This window comes from Trichechus manatus, unplaced genomic scaffold (assembly GCF_000243295.1).
Source record: "Trichechus manatus latirostris isolate Lorelei unplaced genomic scaffold, TriManLat1.0 scaffold00031, whole genome shotgun sequence".
NCBI classification, from domain to species: Eukaryota; Metazoa; Chordata; class Mammalia; order Sirenia; family Trichechidae; genus Trichechus; species Trichechus manatus.
Genome location: NW_004443967.1, coordinates 19,449,955 through 19,470,653, shown reverse-complemented (window position 1 = coordinate 19,470,653; position 20,699 = coordinate 19,449,955). Strand labels below are relative to the sequence as shown.

The following is a 20,699-nucleotide window of genomic DNA, read 5'->3' as shown; positions in this document are numbered from 1 at the left end:
TGTGGCTGTCGTTTTATGTCAAGTAGCAAATACGTAACTAGCAAACCAAAGTTGTTATAATTGAAACTAATTACACATGCTGGTTACATTTTCCAACGTTAATTTCCATAACTAGATGAGCTGTATACATTCTTTACGTTTGCTGCTTTTGATCTTGCTATTTATCATATTCCTTGGGCCAGGTTGCATCATTTTAAGATACTTATCCTTAGTCCTGATAGTGCTAATGTTCGTTTGGCATTGCGTTGGTTGAAACAAGAACACCACCACCCTCCTTCTTGAACCCTCACCGAAACCACTGGGTTTTGGTGACCTGGGGGAAAGGAGGATTTCTTTCTTCCAAACAATGGGAAGCAGCGAAAGGCCCAGTGTGTGATTGACTGCAGATTTTGAAATTGGTCCCCAAATCGAATAAATGCTAGACGTGTACACATGACACCAGTTTTGTGAAGCAGAGGTTTAGACTGTTTTGAAGAGGGGTTGAATTTCAGCAGCTTTCATTACAAAGTTATCTTTTGATCATGAACTTTGCTGTCCAGTGTCTGAAAAATTAAACCCGGAAAAGTCCATGAGTTAAGCCTAAAGAAATACGCACCACCAGTGGAGAGCAATGCTAATGTTTGACGAGCTGGAATAGCTGTTTGCTTAGTGGAGAATGTTCGGTATCTGACAGAAGGCGCAGCTCTCTTATTAGTAATCAAATAGGGTTGACCAGTTGTGGCTGTCACTCAGGCAATTGAGAACAGGTTCAACACTTTATAGAACTCAAACTACAAAAATCAATATAATTATATTTGTCTTTAGTGTGGTGGCTGTGGAAATCACACAGCTTTGGATTGTTGTCTTGTAACCGGATTTATTTTAGTTTTTGATTGGCTCAGAGTGTGTGCGCGGCTATTGGAACCTTGTCTGAACGTCAGATGCAGCACATGTTGGCTCTTCATGTAAAATTGTGACCGTCTTTCTTGAGTTGTCTTCAGTTTGTGATATTTATGAATTTGAAAGGATGTCTTATTTTTAAATCTTGAGGTGTATCGTGTCACAATAACGAAGAAGCAGTATTGGTTCGACTTACATGTTAGAGGCTTTGTTTTCTCTTCCGAATCACTTTGGATTTGTGTAACATCCAATTGTTTGTTGGCTGTCGATACTGAATAACTTTTGATACTCCCATTTTTTAAATCGCACGATGGGAAATATTTTCCCCAGATATGCAGAAATGCACTCTTTAATTTGTCTTTGAGTGAATGCTGTCGTATATTTGATTAATTAAAATGTGTGCCGCAGATCACTTAGACTTCTACCACCTAAGAGAAGTGTGTTAGCGTTTGATATTCTAGAAGCATGAGAGGAGGGGAAACGTAAAACATTTGGTTAAGGGGTTTACCATGTTTATTTGAATAAGGAGGATGGAAGCTCCATTTATGCCTGGCATAAATGCTTTGCAGGTCTTAATTATTGATGGAAAATCTGCTCTGCTTCTAAATTCAAAGCTCTGACAATTTTATAGGAATTTTAATCACCTTCCATGTTAGGGATTTTAAGGTAAGGATAGCTTTATGTAATGACAAATAGAATGTACATTTTCAGCATCACTTGGGATGACAAAATAGTATTAGCATTTTGCTGCCTGCTGTAAACCCCTGTGAAATGACTGCAGTTTCGGCACTATCTCCAGTTGAAGGCATATTTCTGGGGGAAAAGAGAAAGCATTTAGTGTTCATTAGGGCAAGTTGTGTTACCCGGAGAAAGACAGAGACCTCTAGGAGGAGAATGTCTTTGGAGTGAGGCAGTCTTTCACAATTGAGATGTGTTTCAATTTCCTGAGAACGATCGTTTGTGTGGGATGTGTGTTACCACCTAAAATTAGTTGCTTACGTGGAGTTTCTAGCCGGAGTTTCCTCTCGAGTATTGCAGAATAAAACATCCCATCAAATTGGCGAGTCAGTTTCCAGGTTCTCGTCAGCCGTGCCATTACTTGGTTAGTTGGCTTAAGAAAGAATTATATACAGTGTGCTTCGCTGGCTCCTTTTGGCCTTTGGATGCGTTTAGCAGGTTTTGACCAGATAAGGCATGTTTGTCCTGAGGATATAAACCAATAGTTCCAACCTGAATTGAGATCGATGGGTCGGTTTCTGCGTGCCCAGTCCGCGCCTCTTCCGGCAGGTCGTGACGCTGCTCTGTGTTATGAGAGCAGAGAAGGGAGCCGGGGTAATCACATTCTATAGACTCTGACGCTCCGAATCAATTAATTACCCAGTTTAGTTTAGTTATCTTCCAGCAGCATTGAATACTTAGGAGCAACACGGAAGATCCTTCAGAGCAAAAAAGGGGGAAAGTCAGGGTGCCTGCATTAGAGCACCCTTATAATTTATTGTGAAGGTTTCACTTACGTGAACTCTTTCTTTTCCCTCGTAAAACATTGCTGGAGAAACCATCTTTTATAGGTCCGTGAATATAATTATACTACAGCGTATTTAAAATAACAGCTCATGAGGAAAGGAGAAACAGCCTTGGGAAGTAGAAGGCGCGGTCAGTAAAGAGACGCTTCAGGAGAAAGTGTCTGTGGTAAATTGTTCTGACCTGCAGGGAGCCAGCAGAAGGCAGGAAAAGGCACGTGCATATACTCGTGCACACTCGCATAGATATACGTGTGTATGTATGCGTATGAGCCCTGGGGTCACAGTGGTTAAGCACCCGACTGCTAACCGAAAGGTCCGTGGTTTAAACCCGCCAGCCGCTCCATGGGAGGAAGATGTGGCAGACTGTTTCTGTCAAGATTTCAGCCTTGGAAACCCTGTGGGGCAGTTCTACTCTGTCCTGTGGGGTTGCTCTGAGTCAGAATCAACTTGATGGCAATGGGTTTGGCTTTTGATTTGGTACGTATGTGTATGTATGTGTGTACGTGTGCACGCACACACATGTACATATGTGTATGTGTGTGAACGCACACGCATGCAATGTGTGTATATGCGTGTGCACGCACACATGCATGTATCTGTGCATATGTATGTGTGCACACCTCACACATATGTCTATTTACACACGTGTACATAGCACACATATGTACACACACGTGTATGCGTGTACAGACGTGCACACGATAGACATACATGTGCGTGCACATGCATATACACGTAACTGCACATGTGTGTGTATGTGTGTATGTATATGTACGCACATTTTCATGGTTTTGTCCTTAAGGGTGGGAGTATCATTTTCGCTAGTGGAATAATGTTTTCTGGGAAAACACAAAAGCAGATGGTCTTCATTAGGAACACCCATTGTCCACATATCCCAACTATGAACAGATAAATCTCTCCTGTTTCACCCGTACATTCCAAGGGCTGTAAGTGATTACAGGATGTCGGTGAAGCTGCTAAACCAAAACCACACTTCGGCTCCACCCGTCCCTTGTGCCATCCCAGTCTGGCTCAGTGGGACCTCTGGATGTTCCCAGTGAGGTGCTTCCCCGACACCCCCTTGCTTGGCTCAGCCCGAGTGGACTCGAGGGTGCAGGTCCAACTGTTGCAAAGGGAGAGGATGGGTGGTGGAGGCGGCGTGAGTAGGGCGAGGGGACCGTCCGGGCAGACTGCAGCTGCCTGCGGTGGGCTGCGTGCAGCTTTGGGAGCGTGCTTGGCGGGGCGGTTCCAGATGGCACCATCTCGGGCGTCCTGCTCGCTGGCATCTCTGCAGCAGGCTGTACCCCTCCCCAGTAGATCTGGCGTTAGTCTATAGAGTTTGGGAGACTTACCATTCCAAGTGTGTCCTACTTTCCTGTCTGGAAGCCAGACATCTGTTTATTCCATTTTCTTTCATACAGAGTTTGGAATAGCTTTAGTTTGGGGGGGGGGCGGGGAGGGAAGTTTTGTCATATTTAACAGCTGTTACAAAATTTCAACCCTGTGGGCTCTCAAAATACTTTTCGGCTGACCTCAGATTTTCATACATAACTGACAGTGGGTTGTAGAAAAATATTATTTACTTAACCTCTCATTGTCTGCCATTTCGCATTGTGTTTGGTCAGACGAGCCAACTACCAACAATTTTAACTCTGAGCTCCCCCCAGACCCTCCAAAGCGTCACTTGGATTCATTTACACGTTTTAAGTTTACACCTTTAAAGTGATTGCAGAGCCCACGGAGCCCGGGACTGATTGGAGATTTTCTTCCTTTTTTTTTTTTTTTTAGTCAACAGTGTTTCTTTTCACTTCCTGTCACAAAGGTCAAAGAGAGCCGACCTTTGCTGGCAATCCTGCTCGCTGAATTATTCATGGGATTGACTTTTTGTCAGCACACACAGTTGTGCTTTGGGACATTTTATTCATTTACCTCATTTAAAGCGCCTTTCTGCACCTGTTCAAGTATTAATATCATGTAATTTGGGCCTAATGCCGATTTTGCTGAACACTCATTATATTTTTTATTAGCTATATTTCCAAACGATTATGTATGATTATTACCAAGCCTTACAAACAGCACCGGCTTATTCCCCAGTCCCTTACATCTTCTTGTCAGGTTGTTTTCTGAAGCAGGGAGGATAAACATTTGACCAGTCCCAATGTTTTTATTCCTACTCCATCTCCAACCAGAGAACTCAGAGCTTCCTCCCTCACGGCTTTGCGAGAGCGTGATTAAATCCAACTCCGCAGAAGCTGTACAAATGCCAGCATTTATAAGGTCAACGCTTTTGTTAAAAATGCTATGTAAATGAGGATCTGCAAAAAGGGACATTAAATAAAATTAAATTCATTGTCTTCTTTAATGCCATTTACATTTTGGCTAAGCCAGGGCCTGTCAAGGAGGATTTTAAAAATAATTTTAATTACACATCATTTAGGGATCCAAGGTTTTCTATTCAGTAGCATTTGGATAACCTGCAAAACGGAGACTGTTTATTAACTTCTTAAATGACAACTTGTCATTTCATCTGCGTAGTGCAGTGAAAACAGTATAGTTTGGTGTTAATTTTTCCTTCCCAGTTTCCTTAAAGATGTGAATATAATTATCATCCAGCAGGCGTCCTGCTCCCCGAGTCCTCCTCCTGGCCTCGGTTGTGCCTTTGGAGACACTGCTTAGTTCAAGCTGTGTTTTCATACACGGGGGCTGGAGCGGAGGGAAAGTAATGGCTCGCAGTGTGGCGATACTGAAGTGCACTTTCGATGAAGCCGCGCGACAAAGGGTCTGGTTCTGGCTGGCACAGAGCAATCTGGCTTTTCGGGTTCAGGTGTGAATGACGGTTTTATTCGCTGGCACGCCGGTGGGGAGAGGCAAAAAGTTCAGTTTGCTCGTTCATCCTTTACAATATTTTCGGAAAACTTCTGATAATCAACAGAGAAGGACGAGCTGTGTTGTTGAGGAACAATGAAATGCTTTCAGGTATTACATAGAGGGACATAAGACACAGGCTCCACGTCCTGTGTTTTTTCCCTCCCCCAAACCACTGAGATCATGCAGCTTACATCACACGCTCAATCTGTGTGTGTGTGTCCAGCACAGGACGCCATGGTTCCCGCGGTCGCCTGCCTTGCCTGCGGGGCTGGGGGAGGGCAGCATGGTGCACCCACCTCCAGGCCCCACGCCCAGCTCTGGTCTAGGCCGAGGGAACACAGTGGCTCCTACGGAGGCCTGCAGAGATTTATGACCTCCTGGCCTGGGTGAGGACTCGGGGACCAGGCCAGTTGAAGTCCGGGTTTTGAAAGGAGCCACACACCAGCAATGACTTCCGCAACAACGCTCTTAAACAACTCTGATGCTCGTTTGCTTGTGCAAGGGAGCCGGCCGTCCAGAGCTGCTGTGCACAGGCTCCTTCCCAGCAGCTCACTGTGCTGCAGCCCCGCTGCCTGGAGTATGAAAATGCAGAGGGGCGGAGGGGAGGGGCTGGGAGCAGGGCTGTCAGAAGCTATACTCCGGGAGGTATGTGGACACAATCCATGCCCCCTCTGCGGCAGCCTTATCAGGTGAAAAGCAAAGATATTGCCAGTGCCTGTAATTGTGTTAGGATGCCTTGGATGAATTGGATTACCTTATGGAAAACCTTCCAAACTCGGGGTTCTGTTACGCATGCTTACAGGAAGCAAATAATTACTCTCTGTGCACCAGGAGATAATTGGCGCTGGCCGGGGCCTTGCAGTGACGCCGCCCGCCGAGGAAAACAGGCGAAGCTGGCCTTGTCAGGGCGTTTAGGAGGCAAAGCAGGGGAGAGCAGGCCTGCGGTGGGTCACACTGATGTTGTAATTTTCGGTTACTTTTCAAAGATGGTGAATAATTTATCAGAATTCAAACTCACAGTGGCAATGGGAGACATGTTAGAGGAGATAAAAATTCCGGGCTCTAATGGTGGAAATTGTCGAAGCAGATGCCAGGAAGTGATTGACAAGCAGAGGTACAGGAAGTGAAAACTCAGGAGCTTAACCTGCAGTTGGCAAAGCTTCCAGAGCTTGCACTCGGAGAAATGAAAACCATTCACTCACCCGGCTCCCAGAACACAAGCCTTTCTTGTATGTTTATCTTAGTAGCAAATCTCCCAAAAAACGTTTGTGGTCAAAACGCTCTGTAATGAGACATTATGTTGGTATTATTAATGCTTTAAAATAAAAATATGGTTGTGATATAGAAAAATAAGCAGAGGAATTGTATGGGTTAAGGGTTTTTTATTTTTTGTTGTTGTATATTATAAGCATCTTAGACTTCGGGGTAAGTGGTGTTCATTAAACTGTTGAAGCTTGAGAAAACGGCTTTTAGAACTATTTTTCAAAAAACGGCCAGTCATATGGGCCGAAATATAAATGCTCTAAATTTGCAGTTTTTGGCCCCGTTTGTAATGGGTAGGCGAGGGAAAGTCTGTTCGTTGTTCTTGAATCACTCCTTTTCCCTGCTCTTGAGAAACAAAACCAGCACAAAATACCCCTCTGCAGCACCTCCCCTGAAGTTCTCAGCTGGAAAACCCTCAGTGTTCATGCCGGCCAGCAGGAGCGGGTCTGGCCGCCACAGCATCTGAAAACAGCAGAGAGGGTAGCGCTGGGTTTCCCCATCATCCACTAGGAAATGAGTTTAACATGTGAGGAAAGGCAGGGGCTCGCAGGACCCGGAGCCCAGGCCCTGCTAACGGAAGGGGTCGGCTCCAGAGTGTCTCTGCTCGCACATCTGGGGAGGCGGCCGAGCCCAGACAGGCAGCTCCAGCCGCCGCCCCTGCCTCCCTCCGCCCGCCCACCCTCCCTCCTCCCCCGTCCCCGTCCCTCTTCTTCCCAGAGAGCAGTAGGGCAGGGTGCCATGCTAGAAAACCCCAAACACAACAGAACTTTGGCGGCGCTCCCCGCCTTCGGCGTGCTTGACCTCGTGATGAGGAATTTACAGAGGGGGTGCCATCAGCCCTGACTCCTGAGGCCAGCCGTCTGAGTAGCAATTCCAACAATGGTTTCATACAAAACGGCGGCCTCCCCTTTTATGTAAGTTTTCATTGACATGGAAAGATTGTGCAAGGTGGCCGACCTGGGTGTTACAGGGTTGCTGAGCACAGGTCTGGGCCGCCTGAAGGTGACATATGTAGCACAAGTGTGGGATTCGATTACAGCGCAGCAGTGGCCTGCCGAGGTGCCCACGTGGGGCGGTCAGGAGGCGCCTTTAGGGAGCCCCCCCGAAAAAAGTCCTGCCTTTTGGGGTAGTTCCCTAAGCACAGCAGAGGAGGGGGACGCCTTTCATTTCAAACACCGCCTGGCAAAGCAGGCTTGGTCTCTGGTGTTGGGGTGTGGGGCCAGGGGTGCCCCCCAATTCTCATTGGAGAAAGACTCCTCCTCAGATGCTGCTGAGTCTTCTAAGACCTTCAGATTTAGGGGTGTGGCTGTTAGGAGCCACATTTCAGAGTGATGGGCTTTCCAGAGTGCCCTGGTCCAGAACCACCTACCGCTTGGTAGATGGCGTCTAAGGAGGGGGAAGAATGGGAGAAGCCAACGGGTGCCAGCGACCCAGTGACCACAGTGGGGACTTCAGGGCCCCTCACTTGGCCTTTTCTTCCCCCGCATTTTGATGTAGATCCAAAGGTGTTCTGCTAATAACCAAAAAAGCCGATTGCCGTGGAGTCGGTTCCGACTCCTAGCGACCCTGTAGGACAGAACTTAAATTTCCGGTTTTTTCTCCTTAAAGGTTTCTGGGTGATGTTTTTTCTTTCTTTTACTGTCTTGGCGTTTTCCTGGTAAACGCCTTCACTCCTGTGCTTATCAGCGCACATGTTTAGGTGTCTGCATGCAGGCTGGGGCCCTCGTGGCTTCTGCAAGTTTACGTGTCCTACCGTATCGGTTTTTTCTTCCTTTAGAGCAGTTGGCTCCTTTGCAGAGAAATGAAAACATCCTAACCTTTTTCTAAGAATTTATTTAAGCAGTACGATTTGATGTATCATCGTACATTTATTTCCTAAATAATACTACTTTGGCATACTTAAATAGCACAGGCTGTAAAAGGAGAAAGATTAAATTACCTGGAAGGCAAATATACCTCGCCCTGGCATAAACATGGAAGGAATTTTGCATTCAGGGTAGCTGTTGGCTTTTTTGGTTTAATAAATTAAACTACAAATTTTCCTAATTGCCAAACAAAACGCTGGGCCAGCTTTAGCCATTGCTGACAGTAAAACAGAACGTAAAACCTGCTGAGAGTTATATGTGGTTTTTAATACGAGGCCGAGTCAGGCAAGGGGTTTTATGGTGAAGTATGAATTCACACCCACAGCATTTGTTTCGCGTTAGGAAGTGTTTGTAAATCGGCTCAGTGTGCGGGGATGGGCTGGTCCCCGCGTGGCCCCCCTTCTGGTGCCCCTTTGCTGAGACTTGGTGATTGGAATCGCTGCTTGGGGAGCCTCCCCATCCATTTCCATTTTCTGAATGAAGCAATTTGTCCTCTGACATAGGAAGATTGGGTCAGGACACACGTGGGGGATTGGATGGGAGCTGGTGCTCGTCCCCACTGTCCGAGGTCACCGGCCGGATCTGGCCAGTGGGCAGCAGCCATCAGTTATGGAGACGCGGGCTGACCGTTGGTCCTTGGCCGGCGCGGGCCCCAGGGAAAGGTGGGGAGGGTCTGGGAAAGTGCTTTCTGGGGAAAAAATGGCAATAACTGTCATTTATTAAATTTGACAAGCAGGTTCTAAATATAACAACGCTTTCCCCAAAGACCATTACTTTCAACAAATAAATGAGTTATGCAAGTTAATAAACTGCACGGCCCCATCCATAGGTATGCCTCTGTGCGACTCAAATGGACCCTGCTCTCCGCCTCGTCCCAGCAGATGCCTTGCTCTCTCGTTCCTCTTGGTCACCAAAGCTTTTGTGTTGGACATGTTGCCCGTTACAGGGTACAGCATGCCAACCACACTCTAGAAAAAGCATTAAAATAAAAATAAACTTGCCTTGGTTCAGAATAATATGATGCATGAATATACTTTATAGTTTTTTAAATTTAAATACAAATTCTTTTGTACGTGATCTTGAATAAAGTGAGGCATCTAAGTACATTTTAACTTTACGAAAAAAATAATGATGTGGCTGTTCCAAGTCCTGTGGTCGAAAGTGTATTTACTGGGTGAGGAGTATTTGTCATGTTTCCTAAGACCCCATTATAATTATCCCCAGCAATTACAGCATCCAGAACCCCATTCCAGCCCCAAACACATTTGTTCCCATTTATTAGACCGTGAGCAGTAACTAATTTCCATTGTTTCGGAGTTGTGTGTTATGGTAATTTATTGCGTGTGCTGAGGGTCAAACAGAGTTGACCAGTCGGCTGGGCAGATCCGTGTCAGGGCAGGCTGAGAATCTGCAAACGCCAAGGCAGGGAGACCAGGAACATTTGATTTCTAAACGGCTCCACTCTTTTGAATCATGTTTTGATTTATTCTCTGTTACATTTCTTGCTTTACTCTTGCTCGTTTTCTGCTTTTAACACAGCGGAGTCAGGAACAGGATTATAATTATAATTTTTTTTTGGAAGGAAATGGCAGCGCTGTCTTCTAACGAGTGGAAACTTTTGCTAATGCCCTGAATAAAATATTTGTCACCAGCCTCCACTGAACGTCAAAGCACTCCGCCGAGGAAACAATATCTTAACTGTTCCCTTCTCATCATAGCAGGTTTCGTTATCAAGTGGAGGAAAAGGGCTTGTTTAGGCGAAAATAATGATCATAAATAGAGCTGTATAGTGGGGCTCGAAGGAAGTGGTGACAGTCTTGCTTTCAAGACCTGCAATTCCAAGGAAATATGAGTGTTGTGATCCCGGGAAGCAGTAATTATCTTTTTGCGAAGAATGTACAATGGTGTCGGATGATGAATGGATCGCAGATTGGGAGCGTGGTTTACCTGTCATGTTCCAGAGATAAGAAGGAGCGCCGGGATTGCTCATCGTTTCTGCGAGTTCACAGCCGGCTAGTTTATTAGCACAAATCCCAAATGTTTAGTAAACTCATTAGGTTCCATCTAATGCTAATTTATCATCGTAGATGGAACCCGGGAAGTGGCGGCCGGAGGACTGTGCCGAATCCGCCTGATTTACCGAGCTCTCTGATCAATCACCTTCTTTCCACTGGCCATTTTTCTTGAAATGCTTTAAACGGGCCTGAGTGATCCATAGGATTAAACCATAGCAGTTGGTTAGAGTTCTCTGGACTTATCTTCCTAGGATGGTTATCTGGAAGGTTAAGAAATCCTATACAGGCTGAAGTGGGGAGAGGAGCTTGGGTTTTGGGTTGACATTCCTCCCCCCGCTTTCTTCCTCCCCCCTCCCCTTTATCCTCCCTCTTGCCCCACCTCCCTCCCAACCCTCCCCCAGCCCCTCCCCATTTCCCCTTTCCTTTTACAATCCAGTCACAGAGTCGAAATCAAAGAAGTTCCTTGCAAAATCAGTTTACCAAGAAATGCATCATGGTACATAAATGTCAAGTACAGTTTATTCTAAACTTCAGACGGTGTTTTTCTTTTAAAGAATCAAGCTTTAAATGCCCAGTTCTCCTGACATTTTCGTACATATTCTATAGTGTTTTCGAAGAGGATAATAACCTTTCCTTGATCCTAGGCAACAGCTGCAAAGATAATGAAATTCTTATGATATTTCACCAGGTAAAATGTGAATTGCAGAAGATAAGCTATTGAATTTTTATGGATCTTAATCGCATAAAATGAGATTCATGGGGCCTACGTATAACGATACTCGGTGGACCAGCAGGCTGCAGTTACAGTGAGGATTCGCTGTGCGGCGTGAGGCACACTCGGGCCTCCACCACGAAAACATTCCCCAAACGCTGCCTTCAGCGTGCCCGAAGAGTGATAAGGAAGTATGACAGAAATTTCCTTGTGCTGGTTCAGTGGCAAAGAGGTCCTGCACAGCCTGTATTGATTCATCTGACTTATGTTCCAGGTCTTGATTTACCTTATGATTAAAAACTTCTGCAGGCTTTGCTCACCGATTGAAATCAGATCTCATCTGCAGCCCACTAGTATTGATCCCTATTTAACATCAAGGCTCAGAATTGATTGGCATTGATTAACAATAAAAACGCTCTCCCCCATGTCCAGCCGCCAGGCCCGTGTTTGGCGGGAAGGGCAGCGGGCTGTTCCTTCTCACTGACCAATCGAGGGAGAGAGATAGCACCGCCTGCCAGTAAACAATCTATTTTACTGTTATTGTAACTGGACGCCAGACTGGCAGTGCGGATTGATTTTATTCTTGTTGGGTAAGATAAATATCTTTAATAAAATTCTCATTTTATTTAGGATTTTACAGGAATAACTTCATTACAGGGAGAGTGGTATTTTTCTTTTCCCACAGTGTAAAAAATGGATTAAAATACAAAGGTGATAATAACACAATTCCAGAGATGAGATGTTAATCACCTCAGAAATGACACACGGGGCGGGAAAGTCGAGGGGAATCTTTGACCCAGAGAGATACCCGTTGCGCCTCACACGCTGCTGGTTTTAGGGAGCGTTTGACGGTGTCGGCTGGGGCTCTGCTGGCACTGGCCCGTCCTGTGCGTGAAGGCCGGCTTCCACCCATAGGGCTGCAGGAACATACAGTTCCAAAGAGCTCAGCACTGAAAAACGGCTGAACAGCATCAAACCCCAGAGCCTTAAGGAGATTCTGTTTGTGTTTTCATTCGCTAGTATAGATGCAACCTGTACAAAGATCCTAACAATTATTTTAGTGAATACCAGAGGTGGAAGGCAGGCATTAAGGAAAGTAAGGAAGAGAAGTCTTGCAAACGATAACTTCCGCTCTGCACCCTTGGAGATTGTCTTGTTCCCAAGCCCGGCTCGTAACTCCTGGCAGTGGATCGGGCTCACCCTTAGCATCCAGGTGTTTGGGAGGCCAGGTCCAGCTGAAAGGAATTATCCAATCTCTAACATCCAGAAGTTTACGGTTATATAATGACGGAGAAACCCACAAATCCCTAGGGATGTCAAATTTTAGAGATACTTTTAAAATGAAATTAGCCAGCCAAGCCTATAACACAACCTTCTTGTACTTAAGACAATAAAGACAATCTGGAATTAATTTTTTTTTTTGGTGATAGGGCAAATCCAATTTGCTTCTTCAGCTGTTGATTAAGGAATCAGTTCTACAAGACTGTCCCCTGTAAGTATTTGCTGTTTATTTGTCTGTGGAAAGCCACTGGAATCCCTCCCAACTGGAAATGCCGGGTCAAACATGGCCATAATGAAGATTTGCCTGCCAGCGCTCAGTGGCCTGACTGCCCTTGTTTGTGCAGAAGAAATTGTTGGCTTTTTAGCAGCAAGTGGAGGGTACCAGTCACTTTCCATCATGCAGGCAGAGCTGTTTAGAACAGAGGACAGAAATCTGTCATCCCCGCCTCCTTGCTTTTAGAATCCAGAGGAAGACGTTCATTAGTACGCTGTAAAAAAGTAAATGCTTTAAATGAGCATGGATCTTACTCGAGGTCCACTGAATTAATGTCAGTGTGTGGTCTGGCGTCTAAGAAGACCCAGGACCCGTTCCAAAACAAGCACCTGTCCCTGAGCGTTCTGCGCAGAAAACTTCGTCCCCCCACCTCCCCAGTGTAAAATTTTAGGGGAGGAGTGTCTGTTTTGGTCTTGTAAAATCAGTTGTAAATATTTGATACACCTTTCAATCTATCCCGTTTGAAAATAAGATCTTAACAGTGAGCTATTCAAATGTAGTCACCTGATTCACACACAGGCAGGCGTTATTCAGAAGAAATAAGTGTGATCATTACACGCTTTACAAAGCCGTGATGCCTCTTCTCGAATGCTCCTTGTCTCGGTGAGGTAGACCCCAATTTCCCCAAATCTCCTCTGGGGCCTGAATTATCTGCTTTGCTGGGCAAGTTAAACCTGGCGGTTCCAGTGTGCTGTGCCGCCCTGTAGCTGTCCCTAAGCTTTTGGGACTTTCTTTCAAGCGAACAGTGGTTGGAGCTCTGGGAAGGTGGATGTAGCACTGGCTTGATTTTCACACCATGTTTTAACTTGCTTTATTCTCAGTACAAATTCTTCTTCTTTTTTTTTTTTTTTGCAACCATCACCACTGTTTATTTCCTAAACGTTTTAATCACCCCAAACAGAAACTCTGTGCTCATTAAGCAACAACTTCTCATTGGCTCCTCCCCCCAGCCCACAGCAACCACCCGTCTACTTTCTGCCCCTACGTACTTGCCTGTTCCAGGTATCTCCTCTAAGTGGTGCCGTGCAGTATTCGACCCTTTTGTGTGTGGTTGATTTCACTCAGCCTAGGGTTTTCGGGGTTCATCCACGTCATAGCATTTATCAGCACTTCATTGCTCTCTATGGTTGAATACTGTTCCATTGTATGGATGGACCACATTTTGTTTATCTGTTATTTAGGCACTTAGGTTGTTTCCACCTTTTGGCTGTTGTGTATAATGCTGCCGTGAACATTGGTGTACAAGGCTTGATTTGTTTTCATTTTGGTTGGCGTTTACCTAAGTCATGTCCCCCCAAAGTCAGTATTAAATACTGTGTTTGGTTTGGGTTATTTTTGGTGACTCTTGTCAGTGCATCTTATAATGATGTCTGGGAAGGAGGTAACCAGTAACCATGGCAACCCCACGTGTGTCGGAGTAGACTGTGCTCCACAGGGTTTTCAATGGCTGATTTTTTGGAAGTAGATAGCCAAGCCTTTCTTCCAAGGCATCTCTGGGTGGACTTGAATTTCTGACCTTTTGGTTAGTAGCCAAGCATGTTAACTGTTTGCACCCAGGGACTCTGGGAAAGAGATACTTGAGGCTAAGGACAGTCCTAGACCGCTGAGCTGGTCTTTTCCCCACCAGAGATGTTCTGAAATTCCTCCAAATCTGCAAATGACACACATCCCGAAAATACAGCCACAATTTTTGTCTTCTAAAAGTTGTTGTAAATGAAAAACAGCTGTGCGTTACGTACCATACATGGCAGGCCAAGGCCCAGGGAGGCTGAGTGGCCTGAGTGGGTCTGACCAGGCTGGCTTCATGACATCAGAGTGGCTTCTCTCACGGTTGGTGGGCCACAGGGGCCGACAGCCTGGACCTGCTGCCCTCCTCCCTAAGTGATGCCTGGTCCTTGAGTGTCTGCCTCGGTTAGCCCCTTTTGCTCCCTGCTTCGTGGTTGGATGGATTGGATTGGGGTCCACTTGGCCCGGGGTTCACTTGGCCCCGGGGATGACCTAGCTGTCTTGCCACTGTAGTTTTGGTGTCTGTGAGCCCCTTGCTGGTGCCTCCACACCAGTCCTGTCCCCTCATAACACACCACTAACAGGTGTCCTTCCAGAAGGGCAGGCTGACCCTGTTGCCTGGACCAAACACCTTGAAGGATTTCCGTGGCCCCTTCCTCCGTCTGAGCCTGCTGGAGTCGAGCCCTGCTCGTCCATCTTGCCCCTTTCCTCGATCCTCCTCAACCGCTGGAGGCCACACCATTGGAGTTGCCATACATCTCAGCTTGGAAGGCCCCCGCTCCTGCTTTGAGGCCCCTGGGGCCCGTTTCCACTCTGCATCCCGAGGGCCTCTGAGGCTGTGGCCCTGCAGCTCCTTCGCCCACACCTCCTTTCTATGCTTGAGCTCTGCCCGGGTCCTAGAAGCAGGACTGGGCCTCAGGAAGGCAGTGGGACTCCCTCTCTGGGCATCGGCACTTGGCAGCTCCAGTTGGGAGACTGAGGTAGGACAGGAGTCCGTGTCCTTACCTCCGATGCCCACGAGGCCAGGACTGGAGCTCTAACCTGACACAAATCAGCGTCATCTCTCTCGTAAGTTGATCTTCTTGCTAAGTCTTGCTAAGCCAGGCACGGGTACTTTCCATCCCTTCAAATGGAGGCCTGCCAACAGTATGGACTGAGAGGTTACTTATACCACCCTACCTATTGAAACCCAAAAAACCAAACCCCTTGCCATCAAGTCGATTCCAACTCATAGCAACCCTATAGGACAGAGTAGAACTGCCCCATAGGGTTTCCGAGGAGCAGCTAGTGGATTCGAACTGCTGAACTTTTGGTTAGCAGCCTGAGCTCTTAAACATTCACCACCAGGGCTCCATGTACTGAGGTAGGATGTTTTACTTTCCTAGTTTTTAAAAAAATCTGCATTTTTCTAGGCTTCGTTACCATGTTTCTGGGAGGTTCCAGGGAACACCTGTTCTTCCTCTGACTTGTTCCTGTGACCTGGGAAATCCTAAGTTCCCCCGAGTGGGAGGAGCCACACCCCCCAGTAATGCCATCCAGGCCTGGTTAATGTGGCCTGTAGGGGGGCCACCTCTGGCTGGGGAGGAACAAGTGTTGGGCATCAAAGTCAGTTACAGTGATGGGTTTCTGGAATTGGGGGACACCTCCTACATCCTACATTTGTGTGCCCCAAGTCCCTCTGGCTCCACTGCAGCCTTCTGAGCCACCGCTTGGGTGGGAAGGGGGCCGTGAGACCCTCTGGGGCGTGAGCAGGAGGGTGAGGCCGTCTCTCCCACTCCTCCCCATGCCTGCACCACTTCCGAGGGCTGTGGGGGCAGCAGCCCATGCACTGGCAACTCCATCATAGTAAACGATGACAACCACAGAAACGACAATACCAGTAGCCATCATCTATTAAGTGCTTACAAAATGCTGGTCTCTTCAGGTCTCTTCACAAAATATGGCTTGTTGCAGGCTCCAACAGCCCCAGTCACACTATAACACTATAAATACTCCTGATTTTGGGAAGCAAAGATGCTTGTCTGAGGTCGCCCAGCTGGGAAGGGATGCAGCTGGGGTTTGAACCCAGGTTGTCAGGGTCCATCCATTCATTCACCCTTCTGTACCAGGCACTATGGTGGGCGCTCAGGACCCTGCCCTGAACAGCCCCAGGAAGCCCAGAGAGCTCACTCTGGGGACCTGGAGGACTCTGAGTTTGAACTTTTAGTGTGACCTGGGCAAGCCCCTTCTCTCCTGGCTTCCTAGAGATGTGAGAGGGTTTTGTGACAGCATCCTTGCAGGGTAGGGTCTGAGAGAGACCAGGAGGAGGTGATGGCTATGCGTGAGCATGTAGTTGGGGGTGTGTGCATGCCATTCCACCAGTGCACACAGCGGCCTGGGAGTCTGGCGGTGGAGGAGGGAGTGTGTGGGTAGTTGGTGATACGCAGCCACAAGTCTCCACACTGGGTCTGATGAACGAATGTATCTGCACACTTGCACTGCTATGATGTGTTGGACTGGTGGATCTTCAGAGTTTTGTGCTCAGAAACGAGACCAGCTGAGAACATCCCTACTAAAAGGGGAGCCATTATGAATGATACAGCTCTAAATGAGGGTGCCGGCCAGGGGGCAGTCCAGGGCCAGAGGTGCAATCATTGTCATAAGAATGCTGTACAGCCACGCGTTGCTTAACATCCACGATACGTTCTGTGAAATAGGGCGTTATGTGATTTCGACATCTTGTGAACCCCTTAAAATGTAGAGGCAGTCCCCTAGTTACATCAGACTTACGGACCACTCGTACTTAAAGAATGGGCTGCTGTAAAGCCTATTTGATTAACATTTGGGTTAAATACAACACAGGACGCTGTCGCGTTCGCTACATCCAGTTAAGTCTGCTACGTGCTGTCCTCCGATCGAGATTTCTGAACTTTATTATAACCTTGTGGGACCACGGACGTATATGCAGTCGGACGTTGCCTGAACGGACGTTATGTGGCACTTGACTGTATTTTACAATATTGCTTATGAGTGCAGCTATAAAGTGGGCGCCATTTTCTTGGCCTGTAAAATAATTCTGACATAGTGTAATATCAGCATGCATGCGACAGAAATTCACCGTTGACACTCTAGGATCTCTGCTTCCGTGTAGGAATTCTGATTCCACTTCCCAATGGGAAGTGCTGAAAGGGGCTTGTATCTGATTAAGCTCTGTGGAGAACTGAAGAGGTGCAAAATGACAATATCATAGATGTCTTTAGTACTAAGTGTAAATATCACAGCAACATTGGCCGGCTCTCATCTGAGTTTCTCTTGAACTATTTCACCAAATTTGGCAAAAACAAACAGAAAAACAAACCCAGAACCCTAAAAAGCAGAGCAAATGAACAAACAAGAACCTATCTTTAAACGAAGGCTGCAGCGTAAGAATCTCAACTCATGGGAATGAATGTTCACTTACATCACCTGGTGGTTGTGAGGTGCGAGTCGGTTCCAACTCATAGCGACCCCGTGCACAACAGACCGAAACACTGCCCAGTCCTGCGCCATCCTCACAGTTGTTGTTATGCTTGAGCCCGTTGCTGTAGCCACTGAGTCAGTCCATCTCGTTGAGGGTCTTTCTCTTTTTCTCTGACCCTCTACTTTACCAAGCATGATGTCTTTCTCCAGGAACCGGCCCCTCCGGATAACATGTCCAAAGTACGTGAGACAAAGTCTCGATATCCTCGCTTCTAAGGAGCATTCTGGCTGTACTTTTTCTACGACAGATTTGTTCATTCTTTTGGCAGCCCATGTTGTTGTTGTTAGGTGCCATCCAGTTGGTTCCAACTCATAGAGACCTTGTGTACGACAGATCGAAATACTGCCCGGTCCTGCTGCATCCTCATGATGGTTGTTATGCTTGAGCCCATTGTTGTAGCCACTGTGTCAGTCCATCTCGTTGGGGTCTTCCTCTTTTTCTCTGATCCTCTACTTTACCAAGCATGATGTCCTTCTCCAGGGACGGATCCCTCCTGATGACGTGTCCAAAGTATGTGAGATGAACCCTTTTGGTTTTCTAACTCCAGGTTGGCAGTCCATGGTATAGTCAATATTCTTCATCAACACCGTAATTCGATATATGATAGTGGTGAAAACTTTTAATGTGATTGTTGGCTGTTTTTATTTTTGATGACGTCTAGAGCTGTTTATGTAGATTTAGATCAGAATACTGTCTTCAAATGTTAGCCAGTCAGTATGTTGTCTGTCACTGGTGAAGTGATGGGAAGGCCTGTGGGCTGGGGCAGGGAAGAGTGGAAGGCAGAGAAGGAAAGTGAAGAAGTTAGCTGTGGGATAGCTTTGTTGCTTCTCCACCCTTGCTTGTCCAAGACCATCTGTGTTGCTATGCTGAAGTGAATTACACACAGGTGCCGTGTGCCTTCTGGGGGGTGAGATTTTTTGTTTCAGAAATATAATGACCTTGAGGTTCAAGAGTTACTTGTGCAATGGAGTGGCTTTGGCATTTAGTATGAAGAGGAAAGACACAAAGACGCCTTGTTTGGGACAGGTCGGAGGTTCAAAGAGATTTTGAAAAGATCGAGGTGGGATAATTGAATTATCAGATGCCACCTGGTCCCTTCTGTAAACCACTTCTTCTGACTGATGGGATCCAGAAGGCCCCCCGGGGGTTCTTCTGGTTCCACCCCATAGTTCTCCCCTTTTCCCCTTCCCCAGGTTGATTTTATGAGCCATGAAGATGCTAGATCACATGTTGCCTTGCTCTCTCTCCCATTGTTCCATGGTCTTTATTGCTCGGTGCACAGGCCAGGGCCCTGGCTTCCAGGAGCGCCCTCACCTCACTGTGTCTGTCTCTTAGAAAGACCACCAATGAAGATGGTGACTTGCACCCAGTGGCCTGCTTGGACCTGCTTGTGCGGTCTGTCCACAAACACTTCAGTGTTTACTCTTTTCCCCCCGAACCTTTAAGAGACACTGGTTTTCATTCTAGAAAGAGCCACGAGCTGTTTCCTAGAGGAGGTCCTGCAGGTCCCAGGCAGCGCTCCCGAAGCCACCTGGATAGAAAGCTCACTAGAGGTCAGAGAACAGTGCTTCCTGGGTTTTTCTGGGGAAGCTGGACCTCCTTACAGTTTGTGTGGCTATGGAGCCCGATGATGTAAACGATGTAGATTCACAGGGCAGAAGACAGCTTGTGCGCCCTCTCAGTATTTTGACTAATACATTCTATTAAAATTCGTACACGTGCCTGCGTAAGAGAAAGCAATGTTAATCAGGGAAATGAAAGGGTGATTCTTCATGTTTCACCTTTTTGGGGGTAAAATGTCAGAGATGCTGGAATGAGGCATTTTCCGTGGGAATTCCTTGGGAATCATCATGTATGGTGATGGGCCAGTGGAAGTGGGGCTTGGGGGACCCTGGACGGCCGTCGTGCAGCCCCCATAGTGTGCTGGCCCCAGGGGCTGGTGGTGGGCAGTGGGCAGGTAGAGCGCCTCTGCCTGGATACAGGGAGAGACACATCCCAGGATCGCTGGGTGGGCTCCAGGAGTGGTCTTTCTTCTTCTGAGGACCCTGTAAGGTGCCAGAGCAGGCTCCTGGGAGCCTCTGTGGTCCTTGCTTACTTGCATGAACCAGTGTGTGTAGACAGACAGATGGGCCCTACAGAACTCCAAGGGGCAGTAGAGGAGCCGGCTTGCTGTAGGGCAGGTGCGTCGTGAGACTGGGAGATGACACAAGTCTCCTTGTTTGCTCTTCTTCCCATCACCTGTTGGTAGCAGCTGCTGCTAGTCCTGGGTGCTCTAGATTCTCAGGGGTCCCTTCTCAGTCCTCCCTAGGGTGGGGGCTCCTCCCATTGCCCAATGCTCTGTCTTCCAGCTGGCTGCCAGCTAAACCGTCCCACCAGACGGAGCCTCTCTGCACCCTGAGCACCCAAGTCACCGACCCTATCGGCAAGAGCCCCGCTGGGCATGCAGAGGTTACCCCGAGCTAGCTGGGCCCATGTTGATCCTTCAGAGGTGGCCCTGCGGGTTTGGAGATGCGCTGTCCCACGTCAGAGCTTTCATTGGCTCCTTTCCGAGGTCCCCCTAGCAGTCCACGTACCCCGGGCATCCATGCCCTGCGGACATGTGCTCTTGGGGAGCTGGGCTTGACTCAGATTCCTTCCTGTAAATTGAACCCTGTGGCACTCCAGACGCAGAGGAAACCAGGGCGAAACCTGTGTGAATAGGAGTTCTTACTGGAAGTGGGTAGCGGCTCCCTAGGGGCTCGTTGTTAGAGCAGTCCCACCCCAGACTCGGGCCTGCTCCCCAGGCCTGTCCTTCCCGTGCCTCCCCACCAAGCCCCCCTCCTGGGGGTGCTCGGGTGGCCCCTCCACTCTGACTGCTCTGCGCTCTCAGCCAGCGACGACATTGTCACCAAGAACCCCAGTGCGTCTGGAGGACGCGTCCAAGCTGAGGAGCACAGGCGGGCGGATGGTGGGCAGGGCGGGCTCATGTCCTGGCCCCACCTGGTGGAAGTGGGTGACCCTGGATGGGCCCTCCT

At 47.7% G+C, this 20,699-nt stretch overlaps 1 protein-coding gene across 1 annotated transcript in view; it reads left to right on the top strand.

Moving 5' to 3' along the window:
• The window catches only part of EBF3 (EBF transcription factor 3), a 132,295-nt gene that overhangs the window by 5,914 nt on the left and 105,682 nt on the right, over positions 1-20,699 (top strand). Inside the window, exon 4 of the mRNA XM_004374936.1 lies at positions 1,245-1,255. Within this exon, the coding sequence (XP_004374993.1) occupies positions 1,245-1,255 (11 nt within the window). The remainder of the gene's footprint in view (positions 1-1,244; positions 1,256-20,699) is intronic.